Below are 21345 nucleotides of genomic sequence, written 5' to 3'. Positions count from 1 at the left end.
CCTAAATGTACAAGGGTAAAATGAACTTGGATTGCATTTTAAATTTATAGATACTGAAACAGTGAAGGGTCTATCACTGCACATACAATTGCAGAAAGCAGATCTATAGTTCAGGTCTAATGGAGTAGGTTTACTTAGTGCTCCAGGCTTCTAAATTTAGCTTAGTGAAATAAATACTTGAGTTAGAATGAGACAGATGTTACTGGAGGGAATTAGAGCTGCTCGTGGGCTTCATTCTGTATCTACCCTCTTTTTTTTTTATATATATATATTGCTTTAATCTCCTCTTCATTGATACTGTTCCTGCTTTAAAGCAATGTGAGGTCGAAATCTGGTTGTTTTTAATGAGAGAGGTTGAAATACGGGAGAGTAATGCAGTAGGATTGGTGAGCAGCTAATAAAATTCATTTGATTTAGTAGCTTCAAGAATTAGATAGGAATATTGACAATGTTGCTTTCCTGTTTCTACTCATTTTCAGTTCCCCATCAGAGCAGTAGAGCAGCCACACAATCCATGAGATGTGGCTGCGAGAGTTAAACAAGACACACACTTAGCAAAAATGGAGAGGGTTTTTGGTCTGGCTTTTCTCCTGAAAGCAGTAAGAAAACCGCAGGGAAGATGCTGATCTGAACACTTCAGAACTGTGATTTTTGGTTTTTTCTTTCCCCTAGCAAATCAGTTTGTTTATTGGCTTAAAATGCTGTGGGCGATATCAAGTGTTTCATTCAGATGGGTTAAAAGATCTATTTCCTTTTTGATGCATTCAGTTGCATTAATCTTAAAAGTAGTAATTGGAAATGCCCTCATAAACCCCGAGATTGAAGCCCTAGAATTAAGCCCCATTCGTTATTACCCAGGAATGTCGCTATGCAGTTTTATTAGCCTTTCTTCTACTGTAATCTATGGATCTCATTTAGCTGCATGCAGCCCTGTTCTTCTGAAACATAAAAGAAAGAAAATCTCACAATAGCCTGAAATAAATTATCTCTGTGTGTTAATCTACATGTAAAACACCCAAGCCCACTTCTCTAAAGGAAGATAGTTTACTGATAAGCAAAGCTTGATTGTGTGCTTTGGATACAGGAATTAAATGGATTTTAATTTTGGTCTGCAGAGTACTATTTATAGGATCAATTAACTCCTCATGGTTGGGATAAGTCATTTCACACATCTGTTGCTGAGCTTAAACCCTCATTGTTCTGTGGGGTCACAGTTGGATTTTTTCCTCTGATCTCAAACCATGTAGTAAAGTGATGATATCCCAACCAACAGCAGTCGGGTTAAATACAGCTCCTACCAACACCACGACTGGAGCATTTGGAATAGATCAAGGAGGCTGTTGGTCCACCTAACTGTAGAGCTGACCTCATCTTTGTTGCTTGCCATTATGTTATTTAGTTCATCTGTTAGAAGATGGCACAATAGTATCTTTCATAAAAAGATTATTATGATCATCTGCAGCATTTTCCAGCCTTGCTGTAGTATTTCAGTTACTCCATTTTGCCAGTGGTCTGGCTATGGAAATTGCTGCCCACCCACTGACTCCCTTATTCCTGTGTTTTGTGAAGGGAAGATTTAATGCTTGTAAATACATTGCTGTTCTTGTCTGTAGTTCCCTGATAAGAGTTTCAGGCTGCATTCCTGTCTGTAGCTTTTGTCTTAAATTGGAAGCCCTTTTGCCAGTACTCAGAACATCCAGAAGCCAAAAAAAGTAAGGATACTTGTATATTGTTTAGTGAAAACTTTTTAAGTATTCTGTGGCAGTAACTGCATAAGTTTATAGCAGTTTGTTCATATGATTGGCTTATTTGTGGCCAAATTGGATTGTATATTAATGAAGCCAAGATTTAAAATGCTAGGGGAGGAACTAGGGAATGAAGTTACGAACTGTGCTGCTTCTGATCTTTATCTTTCTCTCTTTCTCATTGAAATGGCCCTGTTCTAAAAATATATATATTGATTTTTTATGGCTCTGCTTGCAAGGTGGCCTCTACAATAAGGAAGTATTTCTGTCAAAAATGAGATCAGACCCAGTCCATCCATACAGCCGTGTGCAGGCAGCAATGCCTAGAGAGTTAACGTAATGCCTGATATTATCTAGCAGTCATAGAAGCTTCTTGAGGGTTTTCTCCCTAGCTGCTTGGTTGACAGTATTCTAGTAAAATGGTTATGGTGGCATTTTCTAGTCAATAGAAGTTTGCACAGATTGTCTGCTTCCACTCGCAACTCTAGTGCCTGTTGGTGAGAATCAGGCTGAGGTCAGGGGATGTGCTGAGGCTTACATACATCTTCTGCTAAAAGTGGCTATGGGAGAAGTTGGAAACCTGAATATACATGAATCAGAAAGGGACCACAAAGTGCAATCCATTTTTAAGTCGTACTCCTTATTGATTTCAGTGGGGGAGACCATTGAAAAATCAATGACATGCAGTAGCTTTAGAATGCAATGACATGTGTTCTAGGGTGTTAAAGTGACAGCCTAAAGGAAATCAAGCTGGTAGCAGTTATGTTAGGAAAGTTCCAAGGCAGGGGTTTGTGAAGCAGCAAATTTACTATTCATATTCCAAGAGAGATAGCAAAGTATCTTACTCGTTCTTCATTCATTTTAACTTCCAATTTGCATTTTATTTCTATAGAAACCCCCAAAATATCAAGGAAAATAGAAACACAGGCCTGTTCAGTATAATGTACAGTATTAAGCAAACAGAATTGCTGAAATTATCAAAATATTCTGAATTTTTCCATGAGATTTGTGCACATCATTCAGCTCAGCAGGTTACTTCAGACTTGGCTTCTTGATATAAGGGGGAGGGAAATGCTGTCTTCCAAATGCTTTCTAACTAAAGTAGATAAATAGAAATTAAGTTGTGCAAACAGTGATTCTCTTCGTGTAGGGAATGAAGTGTGAATGATGCTAATATTTTCATGGTTGTGGCTGAGCTGACAGAGTTAACACTTATTGAGATAGAGCAATAGCAAGGGATTCTGTAACATTCCAATTCAGCAGACACATACTGAAGTCAGAATTCAGCCATCTCTGCCTTGATCCTTACCTTTGAGTGTCTAAAAAAACCCTGTTCTACCTAGACACTCACTTCTAAAGGTATGAGGAATGTTTGTTTACACAGAGAATTCACAGTGCACAGCGCGAATTTATAGTGTCTATCACATACCCCATTACACCTTAGTGTGGACACTTAGTAGGTGTTGAGGTAACATGACGCCTCTTTGCTGTGCTGTTTCATGCTTAATTAACACCAACTCTGATGTCTGAAGGAAGTGTGGCATAATGAGTGCTCCCTGACAGAAGAGTTCAGCTTGGTCAGTGTAGGCAACTTCTTAGGTCCTGGAGAGCAGGAGCTCTGCTTCAGAAAGGTGCTGTTACACTGTTCTGGTCTATGAATGATAAATTTCAAGGAGAAATTAAATTTTTTTACGTTGGGTAAAAGTAATCATAGGCTAAAGCATTTACTTTTAAAATTGCCCATCTAAAAATACTTCACTTTGACATTTAATGCATTACTGAATTATTTGTGCTATTACATGCATGCAGTTGTTAGAAAGGTGTTCTGTATTCCTCTAATTTATTTTCCTTTCCATTTGGGAGTACAGTATAGCAATTGAAATGTATCTTATTAGGGAAATAGAGCAATAGAGCTACAGTATAATTAAAGTTGTGCAGGCACAATGTATCACCGAGCCCTGAAAGCACTGCATGGGATTTTGGAAGGAAAAACCCCAAAATTCCCAGTAACTGACAGCTGAAGTGAGGAATCATTACCCAAAGGGAAGCTGTAGAAAGATGACTGGTGTCATTTAAGTATGCACTGGTTAATCCACAAGAGGCTTGGTGTTTAGATATAAGAAAATGCTGTATTCTTATTTTGCTAAGAACTGTATCTTTTGTAAGGAAATATGATTGCAGTGTAATTAACTTAGAAGTTAATTAAAGTATTAATTTTAAAATGGACTGGGAACCAATATGGTTAGATGGGAGATGCTGTGGCGCTACTGACCAGAGCCTGTTCTGTAGTGAAGTACTCCAGCTGCATTGCGCATACAAAGATGTGTGTGTGCCTGGATTCCTTTCTTGTGGTTGCCAAACCCAGATCATAGTAGGATATTCTGCCAATTTATTTGCAGCATTTATTTCTACTAAACGATTCCTGCAGGATATCAGATGAAATTTCCTACTGATGTAAAACCTTAAATATTACACATTGACATTTCTTCTGCAATAATAGAACTGGTGAGCTGCACGGTTATTGCTGGGTCCTTAAGATCCAAAGTTCCTTCTCAAGGAGTTTTCCTGTTGGCATTTCCTCTGCCCTTGTTCCTTGCCTAGTTTAAGCCTTGTTTCACAGACTGCTTCTGTCCAAAGGAACAAAAACACCCTGACCAGGGTTTTTTTTGTTTCTTTTGACACCAGCACAGTATGTCTGTCTGTGCCTATGAGAGAACTACATTGAAATAGCTTTCTTTGTGAATTCCTCATTGCTATTCATTGGTGGAGATTGTCACGTAAGGGTCAAATTAGAACTCAGTCAACCAGAGCAGCAACGAGGGGAGCCAGGCTCAAGATAGATTTCACCATAAGGTCTGAGAAGCAGTTTTATTTTAATTTGCTACATGTAATATATAGATATTTTATTTTATTTTGCAGTGTGTTGCTCTTTTGTCTGTAGAAACTGAATTATGCTTAATTTATTCTCTGTGGTCATTTACTTGACAACTAGTCTTTCATTCTGCCTCCTGACTTTCATCTTTGGGCATATCTTTGCATGGTTTTGTTATATGTAGCAAGTTTTAAGCATAGAATTTACTTCTGTTAGTTTAAGAACGAGTTTTCTCGCATGATGGTTCCATGCCCTTTGAGATTGGAGCCATGCAAAGAAAGGCTCATATTTCTGGTAATTTGGCTGGAACACAGGAAATTGTGTTTATGCTGGCTTCAGGAAGGCAGATAGTACCTGGTCAAGCATAAGATCTGCTAGGGCAAAATTGCTCTCTAAAAATGTTCTATATATTTGAACCAGCAAAGTGAGTTTGTACTGGCTCTGCATTTCATACCATGTGGGTGCAGCATTTATGATGTGGTAGTAGCTTAAAACTGGATGTACTGCTTCATAGAACCACGACTTTGCAAAATGGATTCTGTTCTGTATGTTCTCCAGCAAAAACAGGTATTAAATTTGTGTTCGTTGACCCAGAGAAGTTTGGGTGCTAAATGTTTTAAGACAAAACAGATCAGAGACTTAGACCTACACAGATGACCTAATATCCAAAAACTTACTTTCACTTGGGTTTCAGATAGGATTAGATTACAAAGAGGTAGAACAAACAAAGGGGCATTAAGCTATTGTGCAGTGTGCTTCTTTTAGAAATGAATGTACTCTCTACCAGCTATCCATGAAATGGTTTTTGAGCCACTGGGGGGCTCATACACCAGACATGGGGCCTAAATAGTTATTATCATTTTTGAGATCACCATGTTAGGTTTCTGTGTTTTAAAATGTTTGCCTACAATACCCAATTGTGTAACATTCAAAATCCTTGCTCCAGTCCTTAGTTTTCCTTGATTGAGGACATTAACAGTGAGTCTCACAGGAGCATGCAAGTATTGACCACTGATAACAAATCGGATTAACCAGTTGTTTGTGGGGGTTTTATTTCCTCAGGAGTCTCAGGATTGGCTTCTCTGACTATTATTTCATTTTCCTCCAGCTTAGGATGAAAATGTCATAATAAATTATTTATGCAACATAATGGGGAGAACCTGGCAGATGTCTGTGTACAGAAGAGCCTGTAATACCTTATTAACTAACTGTCTTCTCTTTCCTCTGTCTTGCAGCTGATTCTGCTTAAGGCTCCTCTCCTGCTCTGTCTATACTTTCCTAGTCTTAGCGGGTGATGTGACAGCAGCTCTAACACTCAGACCTCAGTAATCCAATAGGTGTGTATTGCTTGGTTTTCTCTGCATGCTTTCTGAGGCTGCATGGGGGATAACAGTCATTTTGTGCGACTCATCTCTTACGGCACTTCAGGGTGAAAATATAATTAGCATGCGTTACGCTTCAGTTCCACAGATTATTTAAGCCCCAGTTTTGCTCTTTTTCTGATGGGTTTTATTCTGTGTAGAAGCACATTGCAGCTGTTTCCATGCATGCTCACAGGCCTTCATGTTTGCTCCTACAGCTGTTGATTTGTTGTTTGTACAAGCTTCTTGTTGCTCATCATAGTACCGTCTCTCACCAGCAGGACCCAGTAGACTTGATTTGGGCTGGGAGAGAGTAATAGTGGGAGAGCTGTGCTCAGTATTCAGACTGTTGGACCTGAGAAATCTCCTGTGTGCCCCAAGAGCCACTTTCCCTCCTACTGAGAGGAGCCTCTGTGATGTTCTGTATCTGACTGGTGGACATTGCTCCCTTCAAACATGGCTCACTCAAATACCTGATTGCCTTAGGCAGGCAGAATATTTTGAAAAGTGCAGGGGATTTCAGGTTCTCCATGACTGTTAGGATTGAGGTGCTCAAATCTCACAGAACTTGACCCCTCTTAATCAAAAGGGCTCTTTAAAAACTCTTGACCAGCAGCTACATCCTATATTAGCAAAATTAGTGTGCAGAATTAACTCACTTCTTTCACAAGTACCGTGACTCTGGGCATGTCAGTGTTTCCAAGGGACTTCAAACATCCTTGGGCATCAGCTGGGTTATCAGTAGGGTGGAGGACCCCCACCTTGCCTCTTTGCACAGGGGTGATTTTCATCCCTATTGAGCATTTAAGCTGTATTGACTTGTAAGAAGCCTTTTGATGCATTAGTTCTTCATAGGAACAGTCAGAAGAAACGGATCTCTTGCTTTGGTCTAACTCCAGTGCAACACCAATATATTTAGAGTCATGTAGGCAGGAGAGAGATTTGCTGCTGTCAGCATAGCCTTTGACATTCTGTAGGCAAGTGTTTGCTGTGTTTAGAAATGCAGCCTAAGGAATAATCTTTACCTGGCTGCTATAGGTCTCATATTTTCATTTATTTTTACCCTTTTCAATGCACTTCAATTTATTTACAAATGGTAGCAAATTGCGAGTGGCAGCCTGAGTAACTAACTTGTGAGTCAGTACTTTTATTTTTCACCTCTAGTCTAGACTGCTGATAATGTAGATTGTCGAAACCCTGGGTAAATAATTGGGAGTGTGATCAACAGCAAGCAAGTATTTATCTGCTAATAAAGCATTTAAAATGCAGAAGTCTTTGTCCAACAGTTCTTAAAAGGCAATTATTGGTCCTGCTGCTGTTTCTGCACAGCAGTTAGGGTTTTTATGGTCACTAATTGTACATCTGAAAATTTAGTTTATTTTCTGCCTGTGTTTTTCTTTGCGCAGAGAAAAGAAGCACAATACTTATGGTTGTAAGGAGGTTAACGTATTTTCTGCATGGAGATACCTGTAGCTCTCTAGAGATTTGTACCATTTATAGAACCCCAAACTCCTAGGTTCTCTCATGTGTGACACCAAAGGCTTAGAGCTCATTAAGGATTTCCTGAATGGGATCATTTTGAAAGTTACATGCCAGCTCAGTCATCGACTGTAACTTTTATTATTAAAGCTGTTACTGCTTCAGAATGTGTATTAGGGGAGGTGCTTCTTGAATTTTCATGTGCTACTGGTAATGCTTTGCTTAGAACAGAAACTTGCATTATATATTATAAAGAGAGCCCGATTTTTTTTAGATTTACTGTGATTTACATCTTCCAATCTTCCTACATCTCTCCTTGGTTCACTTATTGAAATTGGTCCATAGGAGTACCCAGCATCTTGGGCCCCGAGAAAGTAACATCAGTTGTGTGTGAGGAGGAGCTGTTTTTAGCTGCAGACAGTGAATGGCCTGAAAGCTGGACCCCTGCAGGGAGCGATTGAGGAAACTTGAGATCCTGCTCAGCAGCACCTCTGAGGGGCCTGTCTCCACTCATTAATCCCTGACCCATCCGGATCCTTTACTGTTTCTTGGGCCTGGGGCAGCTCCTCATCTGAAGTGTATTTGGATCTGTGTGTCAGTCAGGCTGTTCCTCTGCTCTAGCATAAGGGCAGTGACAGCTGGTAATCAGGTAGCTGTCTTTATGAATTTACAGTTAGAAATGCCCCTCCACCTTAACACCCATGTATGCTTTTCCCAACATTTGGCTAGTGCCTGGGTCTGTGAAGTCCCACTTCTTTCACACTCCCTCTGAGGAATCTCTGAGCATGTCTGCGCTACTGGGAGGAAAGACAACAAACAGAGCTGTCTCCATCTGTGCAAAGCACGGAAGCACAAAAGCAGAAGCATGCAAGTTGGCTGCACATGAGCCAGCTTAGGTCCAGAAAGTCTGGCTGTGTTTATATGTAGCTGTGCCAGGGCTAAATCATGCTGAGACGCAGCAGGTGAGTCACGCAGTCCTGTCCTGCATTACACAGGCTGCCCGTGGGTCTCACTGTCCTTTGAGATGGTTGTGATTCTCCTTTGCAGAAACCAGTGTACTCTCTGAAGCTTTTATAGACTTTTTATAATCTAGCAAAACAAGATTGAGTATGGAAGGTCTCTGGAGTTGACAGCTAGGTCTATATTTAACTAGTTTGTGACACCCGGAAAACCCTTTGGTGGTTTTTGGTTTTCTCTCAGACACTCAATAGAGGTTAAATCAATGCATGAATGAGAAAAGGCACTTCTGCTTACTGGTCTGAAAACAGGAAAGCCTTAGATCATGGCTATATGTAAACATTATGAGATTAATACGTGGTAATCCTTATGCTGTTTCCAACATTATTTCATATTGCCCTGATTCCTTTCAACAGTACCTAGGAGTTAACAATGAACCACAGAGCTATGGACAGGTCATTTGCTTTGAAACCAAGGTGTGTGCCATTGGGTTTGGGTCTGTTACTTCTGCTCCAGTGTCTTTTGGGCCTGTTTGATAGTTTCAACTATGTATGACAAAAGAAGGGAGACCTTGAGCCTACATAGGAGCTTCCAATAAACTAAGCGTGCAGCTTATTATCTACTAATTTCCCTCTTTTGGGAACGTAACAGTATGTGACCACATCATCATTAGCTACCAGAGAATCAGTGCAACAAAGAGACCTGGTAAATGTAACAGTCATGGAAAACTCATCAGTTGAGAGAGTGTGCATCATCTAAAGGCATTGAAGGATGAAATGCAAAGCTTCTGGAAAACCAGGGTTTGGTACTATCAGTGCTCATGGAAATCCTTGCTGGAAGGCAAGGATTCTCTGACAGTAGGAAGAATCACTCCCAATTTGCACGTCAAAGGACAATTTCTAGGGACTTAAAGCTAGCACGGGGTATGAACTCTTGAATTACAGGAGCTAGAGCAAATTCTGCCTCTGCGCTCATCTCAGAGGTGCTCCAACTAGTTTGGTAGCAAATGGTAGTAAACCAGTTACTTGTTTAGCTTTAGTGAAAGGGTTCTGTTGAAGCCACCATTTAAGCTTATATTGTGTTGCTGATTTTATGTTTTTATGAAAACATTTAAAATGATGTTCGCATAGATCTGTGGAGTTAGTGGGGAGTTTTGCTGCATGCACCATGCAGATGGAGATAGGGTTTTAAATGGAATACTTCATAACCCTGCTAGAAAAGACATAAGGAGAACGATACACCCCATCTATCTGGTTTCGGAGTTCTTTATCCTGTGTTGAGAGACAAGCAGCCCTGTGTGTTTTCCATGGAAGCTGTTTGATTTTGGCTTTTTCATTTGCATTATTAGCGAACAGCTGCATGAAGGACTGTTCCATTGGCTGCCGCGCTGATATCATCAAGCACATCTCAACTGCAATTGTACTGTCTGCATTTAAAAATATTTTCCATGTTACAGTGTACTTAGAAATGAAAACTATTTTTAGCTACTGTCTGCTCAACTGGGGGTGTGGGTGTGGGTGTCCATTCACTTGGAAAAAATGGACACCACTGTTTTCTTGTATCATGAAGTTTCTGTCTTTAAAAATGTTAAACTTCTCACTTATGCTGTTCAAGACGGATTCCAGTTGTCTGTAGTGAGAAGGATTGTGTTCTTCATTCCCTCCAAAGCCGTATCTGTATTTTTTTTGTATTTAAGTACGTTACTGTTTGCACAGTGAAATTAGCTTTGCAGGAGGGATGAAAACCCTTGTCAGAGCATTTCAGCAAAAAGATGAAAGGAATTCAATATAAATTCTCTCCAAGGTGAGCATGGGGTTTTTTCTTTCTTGAACAGAGAAGCCTTGGATTATTTTAAGTTAAAATCAGATCAATGGATGGGAAGGCAGGCTTTTCAAAGAGCATTGCAGTTTGCTTCTTAGAGTGAGCAGTATTTTAGTAGGGTGACTAACAATGTGCATTTTTATTTCTAACCTCTGACCTGTGCCCTCCCTTTCCCTTTACCTAACCCTTTCCATTTGCCCTGGTCAGTTAACAGGCAGGAGCATTTGAAAGCAATCATGGATGACTATGATATCAGGTCTGCTGCCAGCATTTTAGCATCTGTTAAAGAGCAAGAAGCTCGTTTCGAGCGGCTGACCCGTGCACTTGAGGAAGAGCGGCGCAATGTCTCCTTGCAACTTGAGCGTGCCAATCAGCCAGCAGACCGAATGAGCATGTGCAACATTGGCAATGGTCAGCCACTGGCAACGGCCTGGCAGCAGCTTGTCCTGCAGGTAACAGCCTGCTCCTTTTACCTGTTGCTAGAGTTCACCTATACCAGAATTTCCCATTCCAGAAAGTCAAGTGCATCTTGTTTGTCGTCAGCATTTCATTCTGTGGCTTGTCTCCTGATACCCTAGAGTTGCTGTGTGTCATTGATTGATTTGGTAACTCAGGCCTCAGAGCCTTGGCTTAGAAGTTGCTCTTTTAGCTCATGGGATACTTTTAAACACTTATGCATCCTTGAGTATTGAACCCTAAAGATACATCTTCACACTCTCCTCTAAATCTGTGCATTTGCTGTATGTATGGTGATGTGCTGGTGATTGAAAAAGAAGTTTGAATCATAATCTCCATAGAGCACAAAATTTCCATTAGAAATAGCTGGAGTTTGAATAGAGGGAGCAGCATAAATAGCAGGGATTTCCCTCCTGTGAAGTCTTATTGTTTGTGGAGGGAAGACTTCATAATTTGTTTCTCATTTTTTTTTTAATTAATGGACTTAATTTTAATGATGCAAACTGGCTTTGCGGTAGCCACAGATTTCCAGATATGGTTTTGCTTGATATGTGTTCTTTAACTGTGTAAATGTGCAATGATAAACTACTTACAGTGCTAAATTACTTAAGCTCACAAGTCGCTCTGACATGCAAGGTAAGTCATGCAGAAGCAATAGTACCATTTGTGAAGGTCTGCTTCCTAAGAAAACATTGTTCAATTCAGAGAGAAACTCTGGGCTGTGGGGATTCTAAAAGTTGTTTCTCAATTACACCAGACTGTTTTACAATTATACTTGCACTAAGCTGTATTCAGGCAGACTCTACGTTATATTATGTTAGCACAGCTCTTCTATTAAGAGCTGCCATGTTTCTGTACGTGTAGATGTTTGAATATGGGACTTCATGTGAAAGGAGTAGCCTGCGCTTGTTAGGCTGAAAGCCTGACAGTAGCTGGTAGGAGCTTTAGGTTGTTATCCTCTGGTTAGCAGCTGGGGTTCGGAGAGGGGAGATGTGCTTACATAGTATTTTTCACAGGGAAAGGACAAGTTCACCTTCACTTTTTCTGAATGACTTTGTGCAAAGTGCTTGATTAATAGCTCCAGAATGAAATTCCTTATCCACAAAACTGACGAAGCATGAATTTTCTGCAGTGTTATGGCTTAAGGTCTAACCATTTCCAAGAAAACTTAATAAAAGAGTTTTAAGTTACTGGAGTCTACGTGACTCTTATGGAGAAACACCCCTGTAAGTGACCCCACGCTGAATCTGTGTACACTCAGCTCACTGCCACTGTGCAAGGGGAGCTTTAGTTCCTAAATAATTAATGCTGAGGTATTTAGAGTAGCTTGTATATGAAATAAAATGGTTGAATAGCTAAATATGTACAGTTAAGAATTAATGTAAGGTTATTTGTCTGAATTTTCATTAAATATATCAAGGGCCAAATTCCTCCTTGAATTACTAGAATTAATTAAATTCTGTTTAAATGAAGGACGAAAGCTGTACATTCAGTCTTACGCAGAATATATCGTGATTTCATCTTTATTATTCTATATTGCATTTCCTTGTTAAGAGTATACAAAGCAAAAGGCACTCTATACTCTGCCATTTGTAAGGACTGCTCATGCATTACAGTGAAATTCAACTATGTGAAGCTGTATTTAAGTCAGGACTGACTGATTTCTGCTGTTTCTGCTGTACTGCTGCCCTATTCAACCTTTTGTTGCAAGTAATATTACAAAATAACTCAAGTGGCAGCTTTCCCATTTGGAAGTCACATAGGTGTTTGTATATGATCTAGTTATTCTGAGCAGAATTTAGGGGGGAAAAAGTGAGGGTTAACTCCATTTTATGAGAATGCCAAATACCCTTTAACAATCCCCACCACCAGGCATCAGTTTTCTGTGGTGTTTGTTTGTCAAAGTGGAAGCTGTCAAAGAGATTTGTTAGAGAAGTGTGTATAGTCAGGGTTTTGTTAACAGCCTCTCTCAATACTTTTCATGTAATAAATGCTCCCAAACTTACTCCCTTCTTAGAAAAGAAAATTAAGCTTTTTTCTTTAATTTTAGAAAAGGAAAAATAGTGTATAGGCAATGTGCCAGAAGTGTAACAGCTTCATGAAGTCCTCAAAGACAAAATCAAGGTCTTATGCAAATATTGATTCTAATTAATTCCATAACAATGGCTCCTTGTCCTAGGCAGCCCTTTTAGCCACTTCCTTCAGTTCCTTGACTGGTGAGTTCTGCATGTTCAGTGTGAATTTAGAGTACTCCAGCAGAACATGTGAGCTGTGGTGTACTTGTTGACGTCTGCTGGGAGAGCATAAGGCATTGTGTCTTTTGGCCCCTGACAAGAAGCATCAGGTCTACAGAAGAGCTCGGGGATGTGCTGGGATTGCCAAAAGACACGTGCATGGATTTCTTAATGTTACATTGAGAACGTGTGGAGGGTTTTTATGAAAAGTATCTTAAAGTTGTTTATAATGGATGAAGTTGATTAATTGGGCACATTAAACAAATCATTAATGGTTTGTTCGGATACTAATTAGAAATAGCTGAGATGATCGGGTAGAACTTGATGATCTTAAGGTCCTGATGATCTTAAGGTCTTTTCCAACCCTAACTATTCTATGATTCTTGAATAGGACTTTTTCCCAGAGGAGGGGTTTCTGAGAAATCCTGTCCTCAGGATAAGAGGTCCTGAATATTCATAGAGCTCCTAGACATTGCTGAAATGTCCCCCATTAGTATTAGTGATAGGCTTTTACTGAGGTAGTGGCCAGAGCATTGTCTCAGCCCACTGTAGAAGGCAGTGCCTGCCAAACCTTCTGGCCATGCAGAGGTTCTGGACCTGTCTCTCCTTCCTGAAAGAGGCAATAGCCAGCTACTGTCACAGAGACAGGTAGCTTTAACCAGCACTATTTCTGGAGAATGGGGACACAAGTGCTGTGAATGGTTAATAAGTGGGCAAATACAACTTCTGCCTTGTGTGGCTTCTCCAGTCTTAAAGGTTGCCTTCATTTAGAGCTTGTTGCTGAGTGTAGCATCAGTGACATGACTTACGGTGTTTCAACTCTAGAACTTTTGGAAGATATGGAACATTACACACACATTACTGAGGATTTTGAAGTAGTCAAGCGAAGTGTTCTTCCAGATTAGGAACTTTTTAGACAAAAGGTCATTAGTTTAATCAGTTGAAACCTTTGCAGTAGTCTAAAAAAAAAGGTATAATTTAATGAGATTATAATCATAAGGCTTTTATCTAGTTAATAAAAATCTCCTAAAAATCCTTCCAGTTTTTAAGGATGATTCTGTTCCATATTTTGGCTTTGAGCTGTGGGAGCCGTATGGCTGGTTATTGCTGTTTGTTCTGAAAGTGCAAATCTGGTTGTACAAAAAGAGCTGTCTGTTAATGTGTATTGACATTTACTTCTTTAATTTTTTCAGTAAAGAATGTCAAATAGTATTGTTTTGGTTGTTCCAGTATCCCCACCTGTGGGAGTCTTGGCAGTCTTTGTCTTTTTATCAGTTACCAATGCAGGCATAGTCCAATAAGCATCTAAGTCAGTGGTGAGTAGCACCCATCATACATCTTCTACTTGTTAAAGAACCTGGTTTATAATGGCTTTTATGAGCTTGATAAGTCTTAGTATTCTTCATGTGTGATGTAGTTTAATCTACCTGCTTCTATTTCACTTCTTTTCAAATCGGCCTTCTGCTGCTCTTCACAGCAGGAGCTGAAGTTGGACGGGAAGAAGGTAGGCAAGTACATGTGTAGGGTATGTACTGTAGTGGGCTGAATGCACAAAGCTGCAGTGTTATCACTGGCTAGCCAACCATTCAAAGCATAACTTTTTAATAATAAAGAATATTCTCTTTTTTTTGTTGGTTTTTTTTGTTGCTTTACTTTTATTCAAACATCAGACATGTGAGACTTATTAAACACAAGGCTGTATCCTGAGTTGGTTTAAACTGGCATGGTTCCATGGGTATCAGAGAAGCTCTGACAAGTCTGATCAGCTGGGAGCTGAACAACGTTTGCATTCAAAGATCCTTTCCCCATTGGTGCACATTGATAATCTCCATTCCTCGTAATGTTCATAACCAAAATAAAGCACAGCATTCAATAAACCTCTTTTGCCAACAAATACACTGTAACAATACTTTGACTTCCATAATTTTGCAGTGACCTATAGCGATTTGAGAGGGGTTCCTGTTATAAAACAGGTAGGTGTTATTCCTCTTCCCAGAGGTAGGAAAGCTGTGGGAGTTGCCAAATCTCACATGGTATAAATAACAGAGATCAGCCCCTTGCGTGCTCAGGAGTCTTACCAGATGAACTCTTACAGCTGTAAGAAGTAACATAAGTTGATCTGAGAAGTCTTTGCATTGACAAAATCATCCAATAATTCAAAACTTACTGCATTTGACTGTTACTTGCATTCTTTCAGGCTCCCTGTGGTGGGTTTGTTGGGGTGTTTTTATGTTTGCTTTTTTTAGATATATCATCCAGTACATTTGGCTAAGATTAAACCCCAGATCTATATCATATATGCATATGAGCTCAGGGATGCACAGAGACTGTGTGTATGCATATATGTTAGTATAATATGGATATTCCCCCATGCTTTTTACAAAGCCTTTCTTTAAAAAGCCTATCATCATAAATTCACTCTGGTGTACATTTCTTTTCTTAAAATGATATTTTTATTTAAAGCCTGCTGGTATTAAATTGTTAGTCTCGCTGCAAGTTTTATATAAATCTGCTTTACTTTATGGAATACTTTTTATGCATCAAACAGTAGTTCCTGTAAGAAGTAAGCTCCATTGCATTACTGATGCCACAGAACTGGCAAAGGCTGCTGAAGGGTAAATAGTGACTGAGCAGTGGCTATCGGTTTGTGGTGTACTTTCTAGAGGTCTGTCAGTCAACAGCATACGCCAAGAGACCTATGACTGCAACTCTTTAAGTTAAAAATCAGGTTTAGTGACTACTTTCTTCCCCTTAAAGCAGTGATGAAATAGCTCCTTTTGTTTCCAAAAACAGATTACAAGTTTTGGATCCTGTTTTGACTTTAAACTTCAATCCAAGCAGCTTCACTGACAAGTTTTTGACTTGGTGTTAGGCCAGCAGCTTCAAAGGTTTCATCCTGTCAATCTGTTACACTTTTTCACACCATGTAAGAATTAGGCTTCTTGAAATTCTTCATGGTAAAGTGTGCAAGTACGGTGTATGGGCTGGAATGGCTAATAATCAAGCTGAATCAGCATGCTGTGATACTTATGAATATAGCTTAATATCTCATATTTGTGTAACTATTACGCCTAGCAATATACGTTATTATACAGGCTGCTCACTTGTAAAGCCAGCCTTGTGCATGACTGTGCAATTGCAGTAGATTTAACATGGCATGAATATGGTGTTGCAGGCAGAACTGAGCTTGTTTGTACCTTTTGTAATACTGTGCACAATAATTTGGTCCCTTAGATGTGACTAAGTCAGACTTCTCTGAAATAGGGCTTGTGATTGTGCCATTTATAAAGGCTTATGAATGATTCACTGAAGTCTGCCCTGCAGTCATTTCATACTGGCTTAACTCTTTCACTGCACATCTGGAGGTTTTCATTTTTTCTCTCTGTTCTTTAAACTGGAGGAATATAATTTGTGTGATACCCAGTATGGTAGATTGCACTGTAACAAATATATCTTGTGTAAGTCCCATCTGTGGGTCGCTCCCCTTTATACATGGGCATCTTCCAAGTGGTGGAGTTAGAGCAATGCAAAGTGGTTGCTTCTGAACTAAGGAAATACACACAATAATAAATTGTTTAAATACAAATCAGGAAAAAACAACTTAATGTAAGTGATGAGCCTTTTGAGTCAGCCTTCTATCACTGAGGTCATTATTCATTTGCTAAGTGGTATAGTAATAAGCACAGGCTCAAAGTTGTCTATTGTGTTTAATTAGTCTCTTACCTTCAGAACTGGTAAAGAACTTTTTTCATGTGTTTCTCCAGGTCCGACATATGCTTGACCATGTGTTTTGATAAACTGATACACAATTTTGGTGCAAATCTACCTTAACTTTGTGTTTAACCAGGAATACTAACAAAACACTTGAAAGGAAGGCAGATGTGTATGTATGTGGGAATGAAGAAACTTAAAAGGAATCACACACTGTTGCTTGGGTTTGGGTTTTTTCCTAGTAACACCCTTGCCAAGAAAGACCTGCAAATCCCCCACCAACAAATGATAGCCCAAAAGGCCATCTTGAAATGTCAGTCATCAGCAGAGTTATTAAAATCTTATTTTTCTTCATTTTGCAAATGTGATTGTAGCTGCTCAAGGAAAATCAGTAATGGAAAAAAGCTGCAGAATGTTCTCATGGTTACAGTTGGGATCACTTAATTTCAACTCATGTTCCAGAAAAATAACACCTGTTTAAAAACTAACACATACGTTTGCCTTTTTTCATTCTTCTAGGCAGGTATTTTTTAGCCCTAATTAAGTACCAATAATTGACTTTGGTCTTTATGTTAATCTGGGAAACCTGTGACTTCTGCCAAAAAAGGCCATTTTTTGAATGGAGGGTCAGTTTCAAGTGAAAAGCTCACCAGAACACATGGAGAGAATTCAAAAAAATACAAGATCATCTCAATTTGCTTTTCTAAGAAACACCATCAAGTTCACCTCTCTGACTTACAGCTTGGGCTGCAATAGCTCTTCTGTCTGTATTTCATTGCTTTCATTTAAGATTCTCTGCTCCACACGGAAATAGCGCAGGCTGTTAGAATATAGAGACTGTTTCCAGAGCTTTGATAGTAAGAACATGGGTGCGTTCATATTGTATACATCTTTGAACATACGCAGAGAAGAAGCAAAAATGGGTTCTGAGCTGCACTGAGTCATTGGCTTACCTTTTTACCTCCACCCCATCTCATACAGAGCACAGTTCTATCTTTGTGTGTAAAGTTTTATGTAATTAGTTCTAGTTTGTAGTGCCTCTTGGCTTCCTTTGTTATATAAGGTATTTCTGCTCATATCAAGGGACTGACAGCATGGAAAATTGGGGGCTTTTTTTGCCTTACAGGTAAGGTCAGGTACAGACAACAGTGCTGTCGGTTCATGACAGCTCCCAGTGTTACAGTACTTTTTCCTGTTACAGTGCCAAATACCCAGAAAAAAAAACCTCATTGGTATTTAACCCATGCATGTGCTGCTAATACTGAGCAGGTTGCAAAATGTTGAAAGCATTTGTAGGGATAGTCCTAATTCCTTTATAAAACCAACTAGAACAATAGAGATGCAAGTTCTGATTGGGGGGTACAGTATGGTTGGGTGTCGGTCGTGTCATGCCCCCTGCTCTCAGCTCCCCAGCACTGTAATTCAGCTCTTGTGTTCTGCTGCACAGATCACTGTGGGGTTGGTCATACATGCACTCGCTATGCCATCAGCCTGATCCTGTAAATTCAGTACCTAAGAGAAGTCTTACTGAATTTCTAGGAATGAGCTGGGTCAGGTTTCAGCTTCTGCATATGTGCAACTATTCAGAGGTTCCAGGGGATAAGGAGGGGGGAGATTTGGGAATATGATTCCCATGGGAAAATGAGTTCTTAGATCAGAATTCAGTGTGAGCTGAGAGATGTTTGCAGTACCTGTGAGTCCCAGCACAGTTACAAACTGGACCAGAAGCTGTTACTCAGCTACTTTTCAGGGAGATGTGCTCCCTATGTGTAAGGTGTGATCCTGTCCCTGGCTTCTGCTCTGCTGGAGATTGTAGCAGTTGAGTTTAGCTTGGAGGTTGAAGCCTTTGCTGCCCTTTTTTTTATGGACATTGTCCCATCTCCTGGTTTACAGTGAGAATCAGGATCTTTTGCTGATACCTCAGCAACAGTGGAAACTGGAAGCAAGGAACTGATGTTCAGGGCCAAAGTACTGCAGATGGCTTAAGACGCAGTGACCTAGCCAGCCTCCACCTTACAGGGATTAGCCAGGGCAGTAGCTCTCTTGGAATTACTGCAAGTGTTTCAATTAGACACTTTCCAAAGTGACAGTATGGCATGTTGCACCACTGCGAGCTCAGGGAGCTCCTCCTGTTTGCCTCTGTGCTGGGATTACCCAGATTCCATAAGAAATCCTAGAACCTGCTTCTTGTGCTGCAAGAGGAATGAGGTAGCAGAAGGCTAGCAAAAAAGTCTCTGCAACAGACATCATGGTCTATCATATGAGAGCATCTGCAAGGTGGACAGCAAGTATTCCTGTGAGAATTTGTTTCCTGGTTCTTCTGTTTCTTGTTACAGCTTATCCCCTGTGATTCATCTTCAGTCTTCATTTAAGGCCTTACATGGTAAAAAGATGGATAGAAAAGTGAATGGGAATATTAGCATCAATTTGAGGAGCAACTGAGTTTTGACCAGCTGCATCAGAAGCTGTGCAGTGCTTTCCAGAAGGGATTTATTTGATACACAAGGAACCTAAGCCCCAGTTATTAGAGTTATTTGGGGCTCAGATCTGTTGGCATGAAGCAGAATTCACTCAATCTGGTGCGTTATCAGAGAAAACTGTTGTGTAAAACGTTATCAGCGAATCGAGTTTAAAATCTAGATCCCAAAGGATTCATTAAAAAACAAAAAAGACAACTCATCAGCTGAGAAACTGCCCCTCTGCCTGGTAAGGGAATGTTTTATTCCTTCCAACACAATGATTTCTTATTTCAAAATCCAATTACCCACTATTCTATAGTTTACATGTGCAGGTTGAAATACATCTTTTAGCTCAAAGACACGTGCCTTTGCAGAAATCTCACTTTTCTCTCTATCATCAACAGTACCTCACTTTCATGTCTCACACTCACACTTCATCTCTGAAGTGTGTGCTCTGCAACTCTATATGGTTACTGCTAAATTCCAAAGTGCCATCTAATGTTTGTCAGCAGGACAGCAACTGGTTCATGCTAGGGATTATAATAGTGCAAAGCAATGACCACGTTTACCCTGAGCATCTCAGAAATATTTTTGCAGTTTCATTTGCCTTGAAAGTCTCTACTTCTTTTGTTTTCTGTGAACTTTTATTGAGTGAGGGTTTGGAAGCAACTGAAAGGCAAGAAATTTCTTACTTTCTTTGCCAAGATTTTGGAAGAGTAATTTTCCACAAGTGTTATCCTTTCTGGCCTGGAGCCCTGCCAACTTTAAATTAAAATTATTTAATTTAGTGACAAATTTACAGTTTCATCATATTTTTGCCATGATTTTACATTGCTTTACTATGTTTCCTTTGAGAAGTACATATAAGAGAAACATATGAGAAATAAACTCTACTTGCTGTGTATACCTTAAGTAAAGGGGTGTCTAGGTTGTTCTTTGTATGATGTCTCTGAGTGTTGCAAGATCAGTAACTGCAAGTAACAATAAAAAACGGCTGAAAACAGGAGCATGCAAATGCAAACATTAAAGAGTTGTATCAGGTTTAACAGGAGTTTTTAAAGAAGCAGCTTTCTAGTCACACTCACCACATTTGCCTCTTGATAATTAACATGAAAACATCTTGTGTTTTAAAGTTGTGATTTATTTTTCATGTTCTGCTCCTTGTTTATTTATCAGCTCAGATCTCAGCAGATCAGCATTAATTGCACTGGCTTTTTAAGAGTTTTAATACTCCTGTATTTGAATTCCCAAGCACACTCCTAGTTCATGTGGGATCTTCAGGAAGATTTTAAACCTTCACAAAACCTTTTTGCACTGTATCGCTCAATTTTATGAAACAATTTGTTAGTAATACAGGCCTTGATCCATACGCATACACACGAGGCAGACCTTTATCCCTACAAGGCATTGCACAGGAGCCAGCTGATTTTTGTAAGCCTCTGCCCTTGCAGATCCACATGTGGCCACAAGAATGTTTTGCAGAAGCTTTAAAACCAGACAATTTCCTCTTCCCTGAAGCCCTCTGAGCTTTGGACTTGAAGGGTTCAATCTGGCTATTAAACCCAGAAATTTTCAGCTGTTCCCTTTCAGCTGTCTCCAGGATCTGTAAGCTCTCATGAACCAATGCTGGAAAAGTCCAAAATGAGTTTTGTGTTGTGATGACATTGATAAATAACTGAGCCTTTCACTAGTTCAGGCCGTCTTGTTAGTGGTTCAAATTGTCTCTCGCTGGCTTTGTCACAGTGTGGAGTAATTCACTGAAGTCATCAGTGTGACTGAGAACAGAATGGCCAGAGATGGCCATGGGCAGCCTGAGGCTGAGCTCTAATTAAAGCCTTTGATTTAAATAAATGTCACAATTTACTCTTTATAGATACATATATTAAAACCAAAAAACCCAGACAAAGCCCCAAACTGCTTCCGTTTTTAAGCTACCAAATTACAAGCTGAAGAGAGTATTTTTTTAACTATAGTGGTGGTGACTGGGAAATGCTACAGAATACTGTCAGAGTTCATTTTAGGGACTTGATCTAAAATGTATCCTTAGCTGCTGGCAGAGTGGCATTTTTGGACTACTGTAGTTAAAGGTTGAAAACTAGAGTCTCCGTGTCTCTAACCCATCTTGATTAGATCTTCTTACAGCTTCAGGTTTTGGTTTGAGGAAGATAGTCATTACCATAAGAATGGGTTGATGGTACAGCCAGCCATCAATCCAGTACAGAATGGCAAGCCACATCTTTGCCCTTTGGA

The 21345-nt window shown here is 39.7% G+C and overlaps 1 protein-coding gene across 5 annotated transcripts in view; it reads left to right on the top strand.

Moving 5' to 3' along the window:
* ARVCF (ARVCF delta catenin family member) overlaps nucleotides 1-21345 on the top strand; it is a 282834-nt gene that overhangs the window by 101247 nt on the left and 160242 nt on the right. For 2 of the 5 annotated variants that reach the window (XM_057414996.1, XM_057414995.1), the window contains 2 exons: nucleotides 5853-5954; nucleotides 10443-10687. The exons of 1 other annotated variant lie outside the window; for it this stretch is intronic. In XM_057414996.1, coding sequence (XP_057270979.1) covers nucleotides 10472-10687 — 216 coding nt within the window. In that variant the 5' untranslated portion in view covers nucleotides 5853-5954; nucleotides 10443-10471. Of the gene's footprint in view, nucleotides 1-5852; nucleotides 5955-10442; nucleotides 10688-21345 lie in introns of those variants that run through there. 2 more of the 5 variants (XM_057414992.1, XM_057414994.1) reach the window with 1 other exon arrangement.

This window comes from Pezoporus wallicus, unplaced genomic scaffold (genome assembly GCF_028554395.1).
Source record: "Pezoporus wallicus isolate ANWC-B61680 ecotype Strahan unplaced genomic scaffold, APGP_CSIRO_Pwel_v1 contig_8047, whole genome shotgun sequence".
NCBI lineage: Eukaryota > Metazoa > Chordata > Aves > Psittaciformes > Psittacidae > Pezoporus > Pezoporus wallicus.
This window is presented reverse-complemented; position numbering and strand designations above follow the sequence as displayed.